We start from the raw sequence: 15,862 nt of genomic DNA on the forward strand, positions 1-15,862 counted from the left end.
GTAGTGAAGTAGTATGTCATCGTGGTTTTGATTTGCATTACCCCAGTGACTAATGATGTTGAGCATCTTTTTTATGTTCATTTTAAATTTTAAAAAAGGTGATAAGGTGATATCCATGTTGGGTATTATCATAGGTTTCATGCTTGTTGTGAATCCTCTCCCCTTCATCTTTCTGGGAACTTTTTAAATGTTTATTTTTGAGAGAGAGAGAGAGACAGAGTGACAGTGTGAGCAGTGGAGGGACAGAGAGAGCGGGAGAGACAGAATCTGAAGCAGGTTCCAGGCTCCGAGCTGTCATCCCAGAGTCTGACACAGGGCTCAAACTCCCAAACTGAGACCATGACCTGAGCCAAAGTTGGCCACTCAACCGAGTGAGCCACCCAGGCGCCCCTCTTTCTGGGGATTTTTTAAGAACTTTCAGGAAACTCCTTTATCTTTTCACTTTCTTAATTGAGATATAGTTGACATATAACATTATTTCAGCTGTACAATAGTGATTCTATATTTGTATATGTTGCAGAATGATCACAGTAAGTCTAATTAAATTAACATCACTATCAATTACAAAAATTTTTATTGTGATGAGAACTTTAAGATTTACTTTCAACTTTCAAATATGGAATTATTTTTTAACTACAGTCACTGTGTTGTATATTACATCCCCAAGACATACAACTGGAGTTTGTTCCTTTTGACCATTCACCCATTTTGCCCTTCCTTTTCCACCCACTGCTGCTCTTGGCAACAGTTTCTGTATCTATGAGCTTCTGAGAGTTTTTTGGTTATGTGTGTTTTTTAAGATTCCATGTAGAAGTAAGATCATTATGGTATTTGTCTTTCTTTTTTCACTTAGCATAATGCTCTCAGGGTCTGCCCATGTCACAAATGGCAAGCTTTCATTATCCATTATCATGGATAATATTGTACACACACACACACACACACACACACACACACACACTACATTTTCTTTATATTTGTCCAACACTTAATGTGCTTCCACATCTTCACTATTGTAAATAATGCTGTAGCGAACATGGGAGTTCATGTATCTTTTTGAGTCAGTGTTTTTGTTTCTTTCAGGTAAATACCTTGAAGTGTAATTGCTGGATCATGTGGTAGTTCTCCTTCTATTATTTTGAGAAACCTTTGTAATGTTTTCCATAGTAGAAATTTACCAATTTATAATTCCCACCAATAGTGCATGAAAGTTCCCTTTTCTCCACATCCTTGCAACTCTTTTCATTTGTCTTTTTGGTACTCCCCATTTGGATTTGTGTAAAGCCATTTCTCATTGTGGTTTTTATTTCCTGATGGTTAGTGATGTTAAGTATCTTTTCACATAGCTGTTGGCCATCTGTAGGTCTTCTTTAGAAAATTGTTCAGATCTTCTGTCCATTTTTTAAATCAGATAGTTTCTTTGCTTTTGCTGTTGCGTTGTATGACTTCTATTAAAAAAATTTTTTTAACACATTTTTTGAGAGAGAGAGTGAGACAGAGCATGAGCGGGGAGGGTCAGAGAGAGAAAGAGACACAGAATCTGAAACAGGCTCAAGGTTCTGAGCAAGCATTCAGCACAGAGCCTGATGCGGAGCTCGAACCAACCAACAATGAGATCATGACCTGAGCCAAAGCCAGATGCTTACTCCACTGAGCCACTCAGGCGCCCTTGTATGAGTTTTTTATATTTTGGATATTAACCTCTTATCAGATACATTATTTGCAAATATTTTCTCCCATTCAGTTGGTTGCCTTTTCACTTTGTTCTTGGTTTCCATTACCCTTTGCTATGCAGAATGTTTTTAGTTTGATGTCTTGTTTACTTTTACTTTTGTTGCCTTTACTTTTGGACTCAGATTTTAAAAATCATTGCCAAAATCAGTATCAAGTTTATTGCCTGGGTTTTTTATTTTAGGAGTTTTATAGTTTTAGGTTATACATTAAAGTTTTTAGTTCATTTTTAGTTAATTTTTATGTATAGTGTAAGATAGTGATCTGGTTTCATTATTTTGCATTTGTCCAGTTTTCCCAACACTGTTGACTGAAGAGACTGTCCTTTCCCTATTATGTATTCTTGGCTCCTTTGTTGTAAATAAATTGACTGTATAAGCATGGGTTTATTTCTGGGGACACAGTTCTATTTTTTTGATCTGTATCTTTGTTTTTATGTCAGTACCCTACTGTTTTGATGACTATAGCTTTGTAATATAATTACAACAAATACAAAGTGATATAATTACAACACACTACAAAGGTAGTGTGATGTGTCCACGTTGTTCTTTTTCAAGCTTGCTTTTGCTATTTGGGGTCTTTTTGTAGTTCCATAGAAATTTTGGCATATTTCTATGAAAAATGCCATTGGAATTTTAATAAGGATTGTACTGAATCTGCAGATTGCTTTGGATAGTACAGACATTTTAAGAGTATTATTAGTTCTTTCAGTCAGTGAGCATGGAATATCTTTTCCATTTGTGTATTCTTCAGTTTCTTTTAGTAACATGTTAAAAGTTTTAAGTGTACAGATCTTTCACCTCCTTGGTTGAATTTATTCTTGGTATTTTATTTTTGATGGAATTCCAAATGGGATCGTTTTCTTAATTTCTCTTTCTAATAGTATTAGAGTATAGAAATGCAACAGATTTTTGTATCTTGATTTTATGTCCTGCACCTTTACAGAATTTGGTTTTTTTCCTGATAGATTTTGGTAGAGTCTTTAGGATTTTTTAATGTATAATATGTCATCTGTAAACAGTGACTGTTTTACTTCTTCCCTTCCAGTTTGGATGCCTTTTATTTCTTTTTCTTGCCTAATTGCTATGGCTAGGATTTCCAATACTATGTTGAATGACAGTGGGGAGAGTAGACATCCTTATCTTGTTCTTTATCTTATGAAAGGCTTTCACCTTTATACTGCTGACTCTGATGTAAGCTATTTGCTTGTCACTTATGGCCTTATGATGTTGAAGTATATCCCTCTATATACTCATTTTAAGAGTGTTTTTTCAGGGCACCTGGGTGGCTCAGTTGGTTAAGCGTCCGACTTCGGCTCAGGTCATGATCTCATGGTACGTGGGTTCGAGCCTCGCGTCAGGCTCTGTGCTGACCGCTAGCTCAGAGCCTGGAGCCTATCTTCAGATCCTGTGACTCCTTCTCTCTCTGACCCTCCCCTGCTCACGCTGTGTCTCTCTCTCTTTCTCTCTCTCAAAAATAAATAAAAACATTAAAAAAGAGTATTTTTTCATAAATGGATGTTGAGTTTTGTCACATGCTTTTTCCTCATCCATTGAGATGATCCTATGATCTTTAGCTTTCATTTCGTTAATATGTTGTATGACATTGATTTATTTTCATATGTTGGAACATCCTTCTATCCCTGGAATAAATCCTACTTGATCATGATGTATGATCCTTTTAGTGTATTGTTGAATTCTGTCTGCTAATATTTTTTGAGTTTTTTGCAGCTATATTTGTCACAGGTATCGGTCTGTAATTTTCTTATGGCTTTCTTCTCTGATTTTGGTATTGGGGTCATGCTGGGCCTCATAAAATGAGTCTGGAAGTGTTCTCTCTTCTGTTTTTTGGAATAGTTTGAGGAGTGGGTATTAATTCTTCTTTGAATATAGGGTAGAATTCACCAATGATTCCATTTGGTCCTGGACTTTTGTTTACAGTGAGTTTTTTTTTTTTTAATTACTGATTCTCCTTATTGGTAATAGGTCAGTTTGGAATTTTTATTTCTTCATGATTTAGTCTTGATAGGTTGTATGTTCTAGGAATTTATCCATTTGTTCTAGTTGTCAAATTTGTTGGTTTGTAGTTGTTCATAATAGTCTTATAATGCATTGTATTTCTGTGGTATCAGTTGTAATGTCTTCTCTTTTCTTATGATTTTGATGATTCTAGCAAAAGTTTGTCAGTTTTATCTTTTCAAAAAAATCCGCTCTTAGTTTCATTGATATTTTCTATTGTCTTTATAGTCTCCATTTCCTTTGTCTTCCCTCTGATCTTTGGTATTTCCTTCCTCATACTGACTTTGATTATTTGTGCTTCTTTTCCCTTGAGATTTAAAGTTATGTTGTTTATTTTTCTTGTTTCTTGATGTACGCATTTATCATAAACTTCATTTCCCTCTTTGACCTGCTTTTACCAAAGCATCCCATAAGTTTTGATGTTGTATTTCCATTTTAATTTGTCTCAAGACATTAATTTCTTTTTTGATGTTTTGACTCCTTAGTCTCCACATAATTATGAATTTTCCAGTTTTCTTCATGTAATAATTTCTCATTTCATATCATTATGCTTGGGAAAAATACATGTAGCTATAATTGAAGTTTCATAAGTTTATTTTATTAAGACTTGTTTTGTGGCCTAACATGATCTGCTGGAGAATGTTCCATGTATACTTGTGAAGAACGTGTATTCTGTTCCTTTTAGATCGAATGTTCTGAATATATCTGTGAAGTTCATCTGGTCTAACATTTAAGGTCTTTGTTTTTTTACTTTCTGTTGGGATATCTACCCACTGATGTATGTGGGTGTTAAAGTCTCCTGTTACTGTACTGCTGTGATGTCTGTTTATACTTGCTTTGTATATACTTAGGTGCTCATGGTTCAATGCATAAGTATTTACAAATGTTATATTTTCTTGTTGGATTGACCTCTTTATCATTATATAATGTCCTTCTTTGTCTCTTTATTGTAGTCTTTGTTTTAAAAAGTCCATTTTGTCTGATATAAGTGTAGCTACCTTCAATTTCTCTTATTGTCCATTTGCATGGAACATCTTTTCCCATCCCTTATTTTCAGTCTGTGTGTGTCCTTCTAAAGTGAGTCACTTAGAGGCAGCATTTGATAGGTCTAATTTTTTTTTGTCCATTCACCCATTCCATGTCTTTTGATTTGGAAAATTTACACTTCCATTGAAAGGAATTATTGACACGTGTGTATATATTGCCATTTTGTTCTTTGTTTTCTGCTTCTCTTTGTCTTGATGACTTTAATGGTATTGTTAGTCTTTTCTTGATCTTTTATGAATCTGTCTTTTGTGTATCTACTGTAGGTTTTTACTTTGTGGTTACCTTTAGGTTTACATATAGCTTAATTTAGAACTTAAGTTTGAACGCATTCTTAAGCTCTACATTTTTACACCCTGACCTTACATTTTGTTTCTGGTGGCACATTTTGCATCTTTTATTTTGTATCCCTTAACTAGTTATTCCAGTTACGGTGATTTTTTTACTACTTCAGTGGTTTTTTTGTTTTGTTTTAATTTTTCTAACGTTTATTCATTTTTGAGAGAGAGCACAGATCATGAGCAGGGAAGGGGCAGAGACAGGAGATACAGAATCTGAAGCAGGTTCCAGGCTCCTGAGCCATTGGCACAGAGCCTGATGTGGGGTCCAAACTCGCCAACTGCGAGATCATGACCTGAGCCCAAGTCGGACGCTTAACTGACTGAGACACCCAAGCGCCCCTACTGCTTATAATGTACCTTGGTGATGGTTTGCATTTATCTTATTTTGAATTCTCTGTGCTTCCTATATCTAGATAACTGTTTCTTTTCCAGGTTAGGAAAGTTTTCAACCATTATTTCTTCAAGTAAGTTTTTTGCCTCTTTCTCTTCATCTAGGATTCCATCATATAATGTGAATATTAGTCTGCTTGATGCTGTCACATGAGTTCCTTGAGCTGTCTTCACTTTTACTTATATTATGCTGTGTTATTTTTGAATCTGATGGGAGTTCCACTGCCCTGTCTTTGAGTTCATTTATCCTTTCTTCTGCTTCATCTTGTCTGCTGTATCCTTCTAGTGTATGTTTCAGTGCAGTTATTCTATTCCTCAGCTGTGTGACTTATGTTTGGTACTTATTATTACTTATATTTATTTTGTTTTTGAAATTTTCCTTGTTTATCCATTCTTTTGACCTCTGTGAGCCTCTTTATCATTACTTTGAACTCTATCAGGTAAATTCTATTTTTTTTTTAGCTTATTTATTTTGAGGTGTACCTGGCTGGCTCAGTAGGCTGGGCATCTGACTTTGGCTCAGATCATAATGTCTCAGTTCATGGGTTTGAGCCCCACCCTCGGTGCTGGCAGCTCAGAGCCTGCTTCAGATTCAGTCTTCATCTCTCTCTATTACTTCCCTGCTCATGCTCTGTCTCTGTCTCTGTCTCTCAAAATATAAATAAACATTAAAAAGATTTTTTTAAGTTTTGTGTATAAATAAACTTAAAAATTTTAAGGAAACTAGACATAAATTTTTTTTAAAAAGTTGATTTATTTTGAGAGAGAGAAACCAGTCACGGAGGGCAGAAAGAGAGGAGGCAGAGGATATAAAGCAGGCTCCGTGCTGAAAGCAGTGAGCCTAAGCTTAATACAGGGCTCAAACTGATGAACTATGAGATCATGACCTGAGCCGAAGTCAGAATGCTTAATTAACCAACTAAGCCACCCAGGCACCTGCTGGTTTTATTTTTAAAACCCCCCAGTGAAGGGGTACCTGGATGGTTCAGTTGGTTGAGCATCCAGCTTCAGCTCAGGTCCTGATATTGTGGCTCTTAGGTTTGAGCCCCGTGTGGGGCTCTGTGCTGACAGCTTGGAGCCTGGAGCCTGCTTCAGATCCTCTGTCTCCCTCTCTCACTGTCCCTACCCCACTCATGCGGTCTCTCTCAAAACTAAGCATTTCAAAAAAAAAAAAAAAGAAGAAGGCGGCTGCCAGTAGTTAAGTGTGCCAAGACTCGGTCAGTGTCCTAGAGGGGAATATCTCAGTGTGCACCTAGATTCAGGCTGAATGGAAGTCAGATCTTCAGGCATAATTTTTTAATGTATAAAAATATATACAGTCCAACAGGACCACAAGTATAAGCCCACCTGGCCTCCAGAGCCAGGTGATCAAGGGGCACCCCATACATAGCAGCTGCAGAAACCAGGGCACAAGACATAAAATTCAGGGCAACAGATGTGTATAAGGAGGTATTGGCACTGTGGAGCAGGACAGAGGAAGAACATGAAGATGACACCTGCTGGTTGGAGTGAGGCAGACCCGGGCAGGTGGCAGGGGAGGACTCTAAAGGTAGCACCTGCGAGGGGTACAGGGGAGGCCTAGTTTTAAATGAAACTTGCCAGGCTCAGTTCCTTGGAACAATATCCCAGCCGGACCCTAGATATGTGTTAAGTTAGATGCCTGCTTCTCACTTTAGGTGAAAGAGGCTTATTTACTTACATTGAACTCTGGGCACTACTGGCTAACTGCGCTGGGCCCTGGGGCAAGGGAGTCTACACAACAACCCTGTAAAAGCCATTTCTTCCTTCCACTATAGCTTGGTGGGTCTCATGGAGATGAGCCCTGTTGACTTTCAAAGCTAGATGTTACGGGGGCTCATTTCTCAAATGCACGTCTTAAAAGTTAGAATGTCAAATGTAGGTTTCAAACCCATTGCACCTCAGGGAGAAGCTCTGGGTTACTAACTTACTTCAGCTGCTTGCTTACCTAAAATTATTCTGCTTATGAACTCTTGGTATTTTTTTGATACTTTGCTCTTAAGCTTGAAGAATCTGGTTCAGTCCTGTCCCTATGTCCAGATATATTACCAAATTATATATAAATCCGGCACATTAAGGGAAAGTGAAAAGTCGTCTTTAAAATAGTGAACTTTTGTGCCTTTTCATTGAGCAGCTCTAAATTTAATCGGTCGGGGTCTCAAAATAGAATAATTCAAGATGGTTTATGTAGGAAGGGACTGTTTCCAAAGGAGCAGGTATGGGGGAATCAGATAGTGCATGACTTTGGCGCTAGGAGCAACCAAACTGATTACCAGAACCTAGAGGACAGAAGTTGTGTTGGAGGGGACTTTGAGAGGAATAATGAACTTTGGTAAAGAGACAGAGTCAGCCTCAGGTCAACTCAGAATGAGCCAGTGGAATAAATATACTGACTTCATTCTGTTCCCTCCCTTAAATCTGCTTGTGAACCCTCTTGACTGGAGCCAGAGAACCCAGGAACCCAGATAATGGTTCATACCAGTCAGCTTGCCAGGGTAGGAAAAGGTGTTAAGTGGGTGTAGAGTGGCAAAAGAAGATAGTCAGTATGAGAATGATGCAGGCTGGGTAGCCCTACTGTGGTTGGTCCTAGAGCATCTCCAGTCTGGAATAACACACCTCATTAAGTGTGCAAGGTAAGAGAGCAGTGACTGGACTTAATTTAAAATGTGAACACAGACCTTTCTTTCATGAACTAATTATGTATTTAAAATTTTAATCATGAGCGAAAGAAAACCTTTTGCAAGATTGTTCAACTGGTCCCATAGCTGTTACAGCGGAACACATCACTAAACATGTAAATTGTAAAGAAATTTCAGATTTTTTTTTTGAGTGAACTTTTACTGTGTGTGATTCAGGGGTGATCTGCAGGCAGAGTGTAATGGTATGAGACCTAAAAGTACACAAAATGCAATGTCATATTTTATCAGTAGCAACATTTTCCTAAAAATTTGGTTCTAAGAATGAAGGTATAAAAGAAATTTTCCCAGCATTTTTGTGGTAAAAACAGAAGGACAGTTTCCAGATCCTGTATATGTTTTTGTATGTTACTAATTTTAAAACAAGTTACCAAAGAAACTTAACATCTCACTTAGAAGAAATTTTTTACATTGCTTTTGATGAAAATTTTGTCAGTTACTACTGATAGGAAAAATTAAGAATTTTGCTCAGAAATACACTTAGATTATACAAGATATTACATATGGCTTCTGTATATTCTAAACAAAAGCCAGGACAGTCCTATGAAAAGTTTTGTTTAAAAAATGGCCTTTATTATTTGATGCTAGGAATGAATCAGCTGAAGTTCTCATCTGTGCTGTGGCATTGGTGGCCAAGGAATTAGGCTGCATCAATAAGTTGGGCATAGGGTTGGGGAGGACTGCACATATAAACACATACTATACAGTATACATAGCATATATACTATATGTGAGGAACCTAGGGTGGGGTGGGCATATTCGGAGAGATGGAAAATAGAGTAAAGGTTGCTGGGGATTGACAGAGTGGAATGTGGAGTTACTGCGTAGTGGAGGCAGGGTTTGTGGGGTGTTGAAAGGGCCTGATTGTGCAGCATTGGGGGGTATGCTTGCTGCAGTGAATGGTACACTTAAAATGGTTTAATGGAAGATTTGGAGAAATTGGAACCCTTGTGCACAGTTGGTAATAATGTAAAATACTGGAGTCACTGTAGGAAACATATAGCATTTCTTCAAATTCAAAATACAACTGCCATATGATTCAGAAATTCCCCTTTGGGGCATATGCCCTTTTCAGTAAGGTTTTGAAGAAATATTTGGACACCAGTGTTACTGCAACATTAGTCATGGTAACTAAAAGGTGGAAGCAACCCAAATGTCCCTTGACAGATGAATGGAAAAAGAAAATGTGGTAAGTAGACCCTCCACTGGTATATATTATTCAGCCTTAAAAAAGGAGGGATTATAACACATGCTGCAGCATGGGTGACCTTTGAGGTCATTATGCTAATGTGAAGCCTTTCCCCAAAAGACAAATAATGTAGGATCCTACTTATATGATGTACTTAGAGAATCAAATTTAAAGAAACAAAGTAGAATGGTGGTAGCCAGGAGCTTGCAGGGAGGGAGGAATGGGAAGTTGTTTAATGGGTGTAGAATTTGTTTTGAAAAGAAAAAGCAACAACAACAACCAAAAAAAAACCAAATTGAAAGAAAAACTAATACCTTTGGGGAAAAAAAGTTAAAGTCTGTGTGTTACAACAATTATTCCTCTGAAATTTTTCTTTTTAGATAATACAGGAACGTTCACCAATGTAGAGTCATGCTGTAGATCAGTAATAGAGACCGAAATTATAAATTGTTCATCCCCCGAGATTCCTGCAGAATTTGATGAACAGTTTAAGAAAGACAAACAATTCGTAAATCAGGATAAAGGAGCCAACTTAGAAAAAGAAAACAGTTGGTATAATGATCAGTGTAATGAATTCACAAAGACCGAGAAAACAAAACTTATGAAGAAATGTCCTAAGAGGCCTGAATGGAATATAAATAAGCCACTCAAAAGGTATATTCCAGCATCAGAAAAGTACCCTAAACAGCTTCAAAAGCAGAGAGAAGAAAAAAAAGTCAGAAGGCAGATGGAACTGCTTAATTTGGTAGAAAGAAACAATCCTGGACACCTCTCTCAAAACAGAGACCCTTCACCAGTTCTTCCTTCATCTCAAGAACCTGAGCCAAGGTTCAAATGGCATCTAGTGAAAAAGGTAAAACCCTGTCTTGAAATATATTTTGAAGTATGGATTGATGTTTCTAGATTGAAAACCGAGTTCCCCACATGCATGTTTTGACAAGGCTGTTCTGTATCTGAACAAGAGTTTAAGAACTGTGATTTAGTTTATAAAGGATTGTCAAATTATATAGCCCATGGGCAAATCCATCAAGTTTTATAGGAACATAGTCATGCGCATTCCTTTATGAATTGTCTGTGGCTGCCTTAGAGTAGTTGCAAGAGACCACATGGCCCAAAAAGCTAAAAGTGTTAAGTCTCTAGTCTTTTACATAAAATCTTGACACTTAAACCCGGTATAGATTAATGCTATTCATTATTCCATTATTCAAATACCCATTCAAAATTCTTGTTTGTACTGACAGGATGTTACTGTATTGGTTCCCTTGACTAGAAAAATACAAAATGTCTATTCTATCATCCAGTATCTGTTACTCAAATTTTATCTTCAGATTATTTCAACAAGTAATCATCAGAAGTATTTGTGAGGATGTAAAGCAAATACTGTTACCCCTTTCTGCATTTATCTACTTTTCAGGAAGAAGATCCTCTGAAAATTAATTATTTCAGCAAGGAAAGGTATGTTATGGACTAGATTGATTCCATAGCTACTTTGGTGCTGTGTGGTACAGAAGCACAAATTAACAGCTCAGAATATAGGTGAGATGAAAACATGAGCATATAAGAAGTCAGTAACAGGAAAGTATCAGACTTCCATGTGAGGCATTGAGGTTTAAGGGAAATACGGCTGGCATTTTACCTAAAATTTGAAAGCCCAATTTGGACTGGGCCTAATAAACATCCTGGGTAGGAACATAGGCAAGGTACTGCTATCTGCAGACTTAGCCAAAATAGTTGGAATTTCCAGTTATGTCAGCAGTGGAACATTGTACTGGGATAAAAAAAAATAAAATGACTAGTAGGGATAATGAAAAATTCAGTTAACCAGTAGGAGATTTCAGGTGTTATTCTGTGCCTTTGAACCAGATGGTTTAGAGTTCTAACAAGTTTAGTTCAAGCGGTAAGTATATTTTATGCTGAATTACCTAAGGAGAAACATTAGGCTTAAGTTAACCCAGCTAATGTTGATCCTCTTTTTTTCCTCTATACTGTATATATCCTTGCCAAGTAAAAATTCAGATTCTGTTCCCATTTAGGAAAAGGATCCTAGAACTCGCTGCTATACATAGTGTTCCCAAAGGCTTTGCATTCAGGATAAATTGAAATGTGAAGAGTAGATATGCTTAATCAAAGATACATTATTTTGTATTAAAGTTTCTTAACTATGCTTTTTTGAATACAGGTCTCTGTCACCACCAGTTCCAGTGGTGAAAAACAGAACACAACAAACTCAGACACTAAACAGTAATTATGAAAGAGAGAATCTGATCTTAGAAAGCAGTCAAACAGAATCGTCACCTGGGGTTTCTGAACCGTCCCATTTTATCCCCTATGTCCGAACCAATGAGATCTATTACCTTGATCCAGATGCACCACTGACTAGGCCTTTAACCCAGGATCTTCTGTACCAAAATCCACATGGTAAGTAAACTCAAAACCCAAATTAATATTTTTGCCGTTAGGTAGGAGAGGTAGAAATTTCCATTTTGGGTTGCATTACTAAATTTTGAATGGACCATGTATTTTTTCTTGGTACTTTCCTAAGATTAAGTTTATTAATCCTTAGACTACTATAGGATAGGGCTATATCATATTAGAGTTACATTTGACATGTTGCTTTCATCTGGCTTCAGACCGTGACCAAGAACAAGGACAGCTATTTGACTCTGGCATCAGGGACCCACTTCTTAATCCTAACTTGTTGAAAAACAGGGATCGACAACAAGCAATCCTTAAGGGACTATCAGAACTGAGACAGGTATGATGAGCTTTTTCACCAAGTATGGATGTAACTGTTTGATGGAGGGTGGTATATATTGGATCTTAATTAAGCAGGCTCCATGCAGCCCAATACAGGGCTCGATCCTACAATCCTGGGATAATGACCTGAGTCAAGAGCTCAACTCAATAAGCTATTCCAACACACAGCCTTCCAGGAGCTATGTGGCTAAGGGTTTTACTTAAAGTGCCTAACTGGTTACATGGTTTATGTCACTTCTCCCACATAAAAAATTCATCTGTATATTAAAATTTGATTCACATTGCCATTTTAAAAAATCTTTCCAGTATGAAATGAGACCGTTGTAATATTAAGACAATTTTATTGGATGGAAAAAGCATACATTTGAAAGGTAAAACATGATCAATAAGGCCCTAAAACCAAAGGCAGAAAATACATAATTAAACTCTTTCGAATGTGTTGGCAGTGTTCAGAACAGAACATTGATCCAAGCCCCAAAGAATAATTATGCATATAACCTTACCCGATCAGACTACATCTTCTCCCAGACCAGTTATTGTCAGGTAAAAATAAAATCTGGTAACACATTCACTATTTAAGGCTAGAAACCTTTTTCTGTCAGCTTAGGGAAAATAAACTGCCACTTGAGGAGTACCCTTTTCCATGTCCAGTAATTTGCTAATTCCTCTTGTACTTCAGATTGTTGATTCAAGAGTCACTTATGAATTCTTTCTCACAGAGCTTAGAAAATCACCCACACTAACAGAATTATGTAGAAAGTAACCTCCAGTTCTCCAAATGCTAGCTTTGGTTACATATAGATTGAGTTATGTAACAAGCAGTATAAATATCTTCAGTTTTCCTTTAAAGTGACAAGGCACTTTTCTTAATAGAGGTAAAAGTTGTGAGGTCAAGAGGCAGGAAAATACAGGATTGTACACAGTGACCCACCTGTATAGTAGCCACATCTTAATTCAGCAGGGCCTTGTCTAAGCCACTAAGGTTAGTGCAGTCAAGATAAACACTGGGTGTTCCTGAAGACTCCTTCAGTGTGTCTCATTACCATTTTAAGAGCCATGCCCTTGGGGGCTTTCAGCCCCATTGTTAGGGAGACATTCCTAACATCCCTCTTGGTTTTTATGCTAAGAAGGTAATCTTGCAACATCCAAGCAAATTAGGTTTTTTGTGTGGTTAAAACTCACCATGACGATGCTAGCTATGAACAACTAATGGAACTTATTACATGTTTTTAAAGTAAAAAATAGAATTCTGGGTTAACAGGGCTGAAATGTAAAACAGTAATAATTTGCAAGTCTGCTGCACACCTTACTAACATATCAATGTGATTTCAGGGCCTTCTCCAGAAGCAAAGGGAGTTGGAAACTAATCTCATGCCTTTAGCTGCAAATCAAGAAGAGAATTTTAATTCTTCGTTTTAAATGTAGAAAAATCAAATCCTTCTCGTTTGTTGTCTTCTAAATTATAAAATGTGTTGATTGCATAACTATTTTCCAAATAACCTAGATTTATTTTTAAAATGCTTATTTAAAACTTGTACATTATGTAGTACAACACTGTGTATATATATTTTTTACAATAAAACATTTTTTGTAAAGCTTAGTAGTTAAAAAAAAATTTTTTTTCCTGCTCTATCAATCTAGGCATTTAAGTCCTGTAAAAACCACTTTCTTACTTACCTTACAACAGGTTTCTGACCTGTTCACAGACCACGTTCTTCTACATTTATGTAGTTTATAATGAAATAACCATTTAGGTATTTTGCTCTATAAATTAATTAAAGATTTAAAAGGTTAGAACTCAGATTCTAAGTTCTTCTGAGGGGCCCAAAAGAAGATCTGACTTAACACATCCCAACTTTACTAAAAAGTAGCAGATCTGGTATTTCTTTTCTCTAAATCCCCCCCCCCTTTTTTTTTTACTTTTATTGTAGAAACCACAAGTTTTTAAAAACAATTTGCGTTTGTAATGCCAGGCAGTTATTAGCAATAGATCTAGTTTTAAAATTCATCACCATATGCTTTATCTGTGAATTTATTTTTAGAACAGGACTTAAGTGTTTAACACCTCAAAAATATACTTTCCTAAGATTACCAATTTAAAAATCCATAGCAAAGTTGTTCCAAATTTGTTCAATGCCTTTAACAAACAAACCTATCTTTTGAAATAATGAAATTGAATTTGAGTATGTCAAGGACCACACCAAGCACTGAAAATCATTAATTATCAAATACCCTCAAAAGGTTGAGCAAAATTTTAGCAACAGGCAATTTTTACATGGCTAGGCTTAAAAAATAATGCTGCCTGGTATTAAAAGCCCTAAGTCTTAAATCTTGAGGTATTGAGCCAACTCCTGTAAATATTTATTGACATCACTGGCTTATACCTATATAAAAACACTATACAAAAGCTTAAAATAAATACAGTAGTTGATTGGTACGTAATTTCAGCAAAAGTAGTTGGTATAGAACTGGGGAGAAAAGCCATTGTTTACCATGGTCTTGAAATATCTAATTTTATATATAAAACAGGCTTCAATTTGAAGTCCAAGTACAGGTGACATATAAATGTAAAACTTAAAAGTGCCAACATGAGATAATTCAAGTACAATATATGTTAAAAATATATATATTTATTTCAATTTTCAGATGCTTCAACTGTTACAGGCCATCATGATTTAAATAAGAGGGAAAAAAACATTTGAGAAAGGACAAGGAACCTTTTTGTTTAGAGAATGAAATATAAATTGTTCACGTATAAGAAACAGAAAAAGTCCATAACAACCTGTTTCCAAAAAAAAAAAAGTTACTGTAATTATTTCTCTTTTGAAAACGGCCTGGAAGAATCACTTTCCCCCCGACTTAATGGAGATTTATCTCTATCCAAGCTTTGAGTATAAGCAGATATAAAATAATTTTCACTTTCTTGAGACTGACTTGATGGAAGGGCATATGGTGTCCCCAGAAATGTCTGATGAGTGAGAACATTAAAATGACTAAACTGATGGGACATATGTAATTGACTGTGATAAGCCTGAAAGCTCCTGTATGCATCTTGTTCAGCTGAACTGCTGTTCTCTCCTTCAGAGCACACTAGAGCAACAGAAGCTCTCTCTTCAGAATCAATCTGATAAGTCTTATCTTCTAATAAACTTTTTTGCACGTCAAGAGACGACTGCAACTCAATTTGAATATTATTTTGATCTGTTCCACGTGATCCTTTGGTCTCTTTCGCCAATATTTCTGAATGAAAATTGCTGCATACTTCTATTTGTGAGATTTCATCCCCTGAATCCAGAGACATATCCTCTTCGTCCTTTTCATCGTTTTCTAAAAGAGCTACATTTAAAAAACAAAAAGTCCTCCTCTATTGAAATACACAATTTGTTTAAGTTTTAAAATTATACACTACTCACACAATATAATGCGTCAGGGTCTGCAAGTCCACAATCCCTTAAAGCTTGGTCTTCTGCCACAAGTTCACTTAGTCACAACACTCACACTAGGTGTGAATGTCCAGATAATCCGATGCTAAAAGCTTCTGCGAAATGTGTTCACGTTTAATGTTGGGAAATCCCAACTCCCAGCTCCAAAGGGGTTAATGTCAAAACAGCATCTAAAGTTATACGGTAATTCAGTATTTGACAAGACAAATAAAAAATAAAAATTCTGACATCTAGC

General features: G+C 36.4%; 2 protein-coding genes across 13 annotated transcripts in view; one reads left to right on the plus strand and one right to left on the minus strand.

Annotated features, from left to right (window-relative positions):
- Window positions 1-13,784, plus strand: part of CCDC66 (coiled-coil domain containing 66) — a 55,634-nt gene extending 41,850 nt beyond the window's left edge. For 8 of the 9 annotated variants that reach the window (XM_029918257.1, XM_029918258.1, XM_029918261.1 and 5 more), the window contains 5 exons: window positions 9,808-10,280; window positions 10,842-10,882; window positions 11,607-11,845; window positions 12,058-12,182; window positions 13,517-13,784. In XM_029918257.1, the coding sequence (XP_029774117.1) occupies window positions 9,808-10,280; window positions 10,842-10,882; window positions 11,607-11,845; window positions 12,058-12,182; window positions 13,517-13,603 (965 nt within the window). In that variant the 3' untranslated portion in view covers window positions 13,604-13,784. Of the gene's footprint in view, window positions 1-9,807; window positions 10,281-10,841; window positions 10,883-11,606; window positions 11,846-12,057; window positions 12,183-13,516 lie in introns of those variants that run through there. The other variant, XM_029918262.1, reaches the window with a different exon arrangement.
- Window positions 12,509-15,862, minus strand: part of TASOR (transcription activation suppressor) — a 53,180-nt gene continuing 49,826 nt past the window's right edge. For 2 of the 4 annotated variants that reach the window (XM_029918254.1, XM_029918253.1), the window contains exon 24: window positions 12,509-15,520. In XM_029918254.1, coding sequence (XP_029774114.1) covers window positions 14,997-15,520 — 524 coding nt within the window. In that variant the 3' untranslated portion in view covers window positions 12,509-14,996. Of the gene's footprint in view, window positions 15,798-15,862 lie in introns of all 4 variants that reach the window. The other 2 variants (XM_029918256.1, XM_029918255.1) reach the window with 1 other exon arrangement.

This window comes from Suricata suricatta, chromosome 12 (assembly GCF_006229205.1).
Source record: "Suricata suricatta isolate VVHF042 chromosome 12, meerkat_22Aug2017_6uvM2_HiC, whole genome shotgun sequence".
NCBI lineage: Eukaryota > Metazoa > Chordata > Mammalia > Carnivora > Herpestidae > Suricata > Suricata suricatta.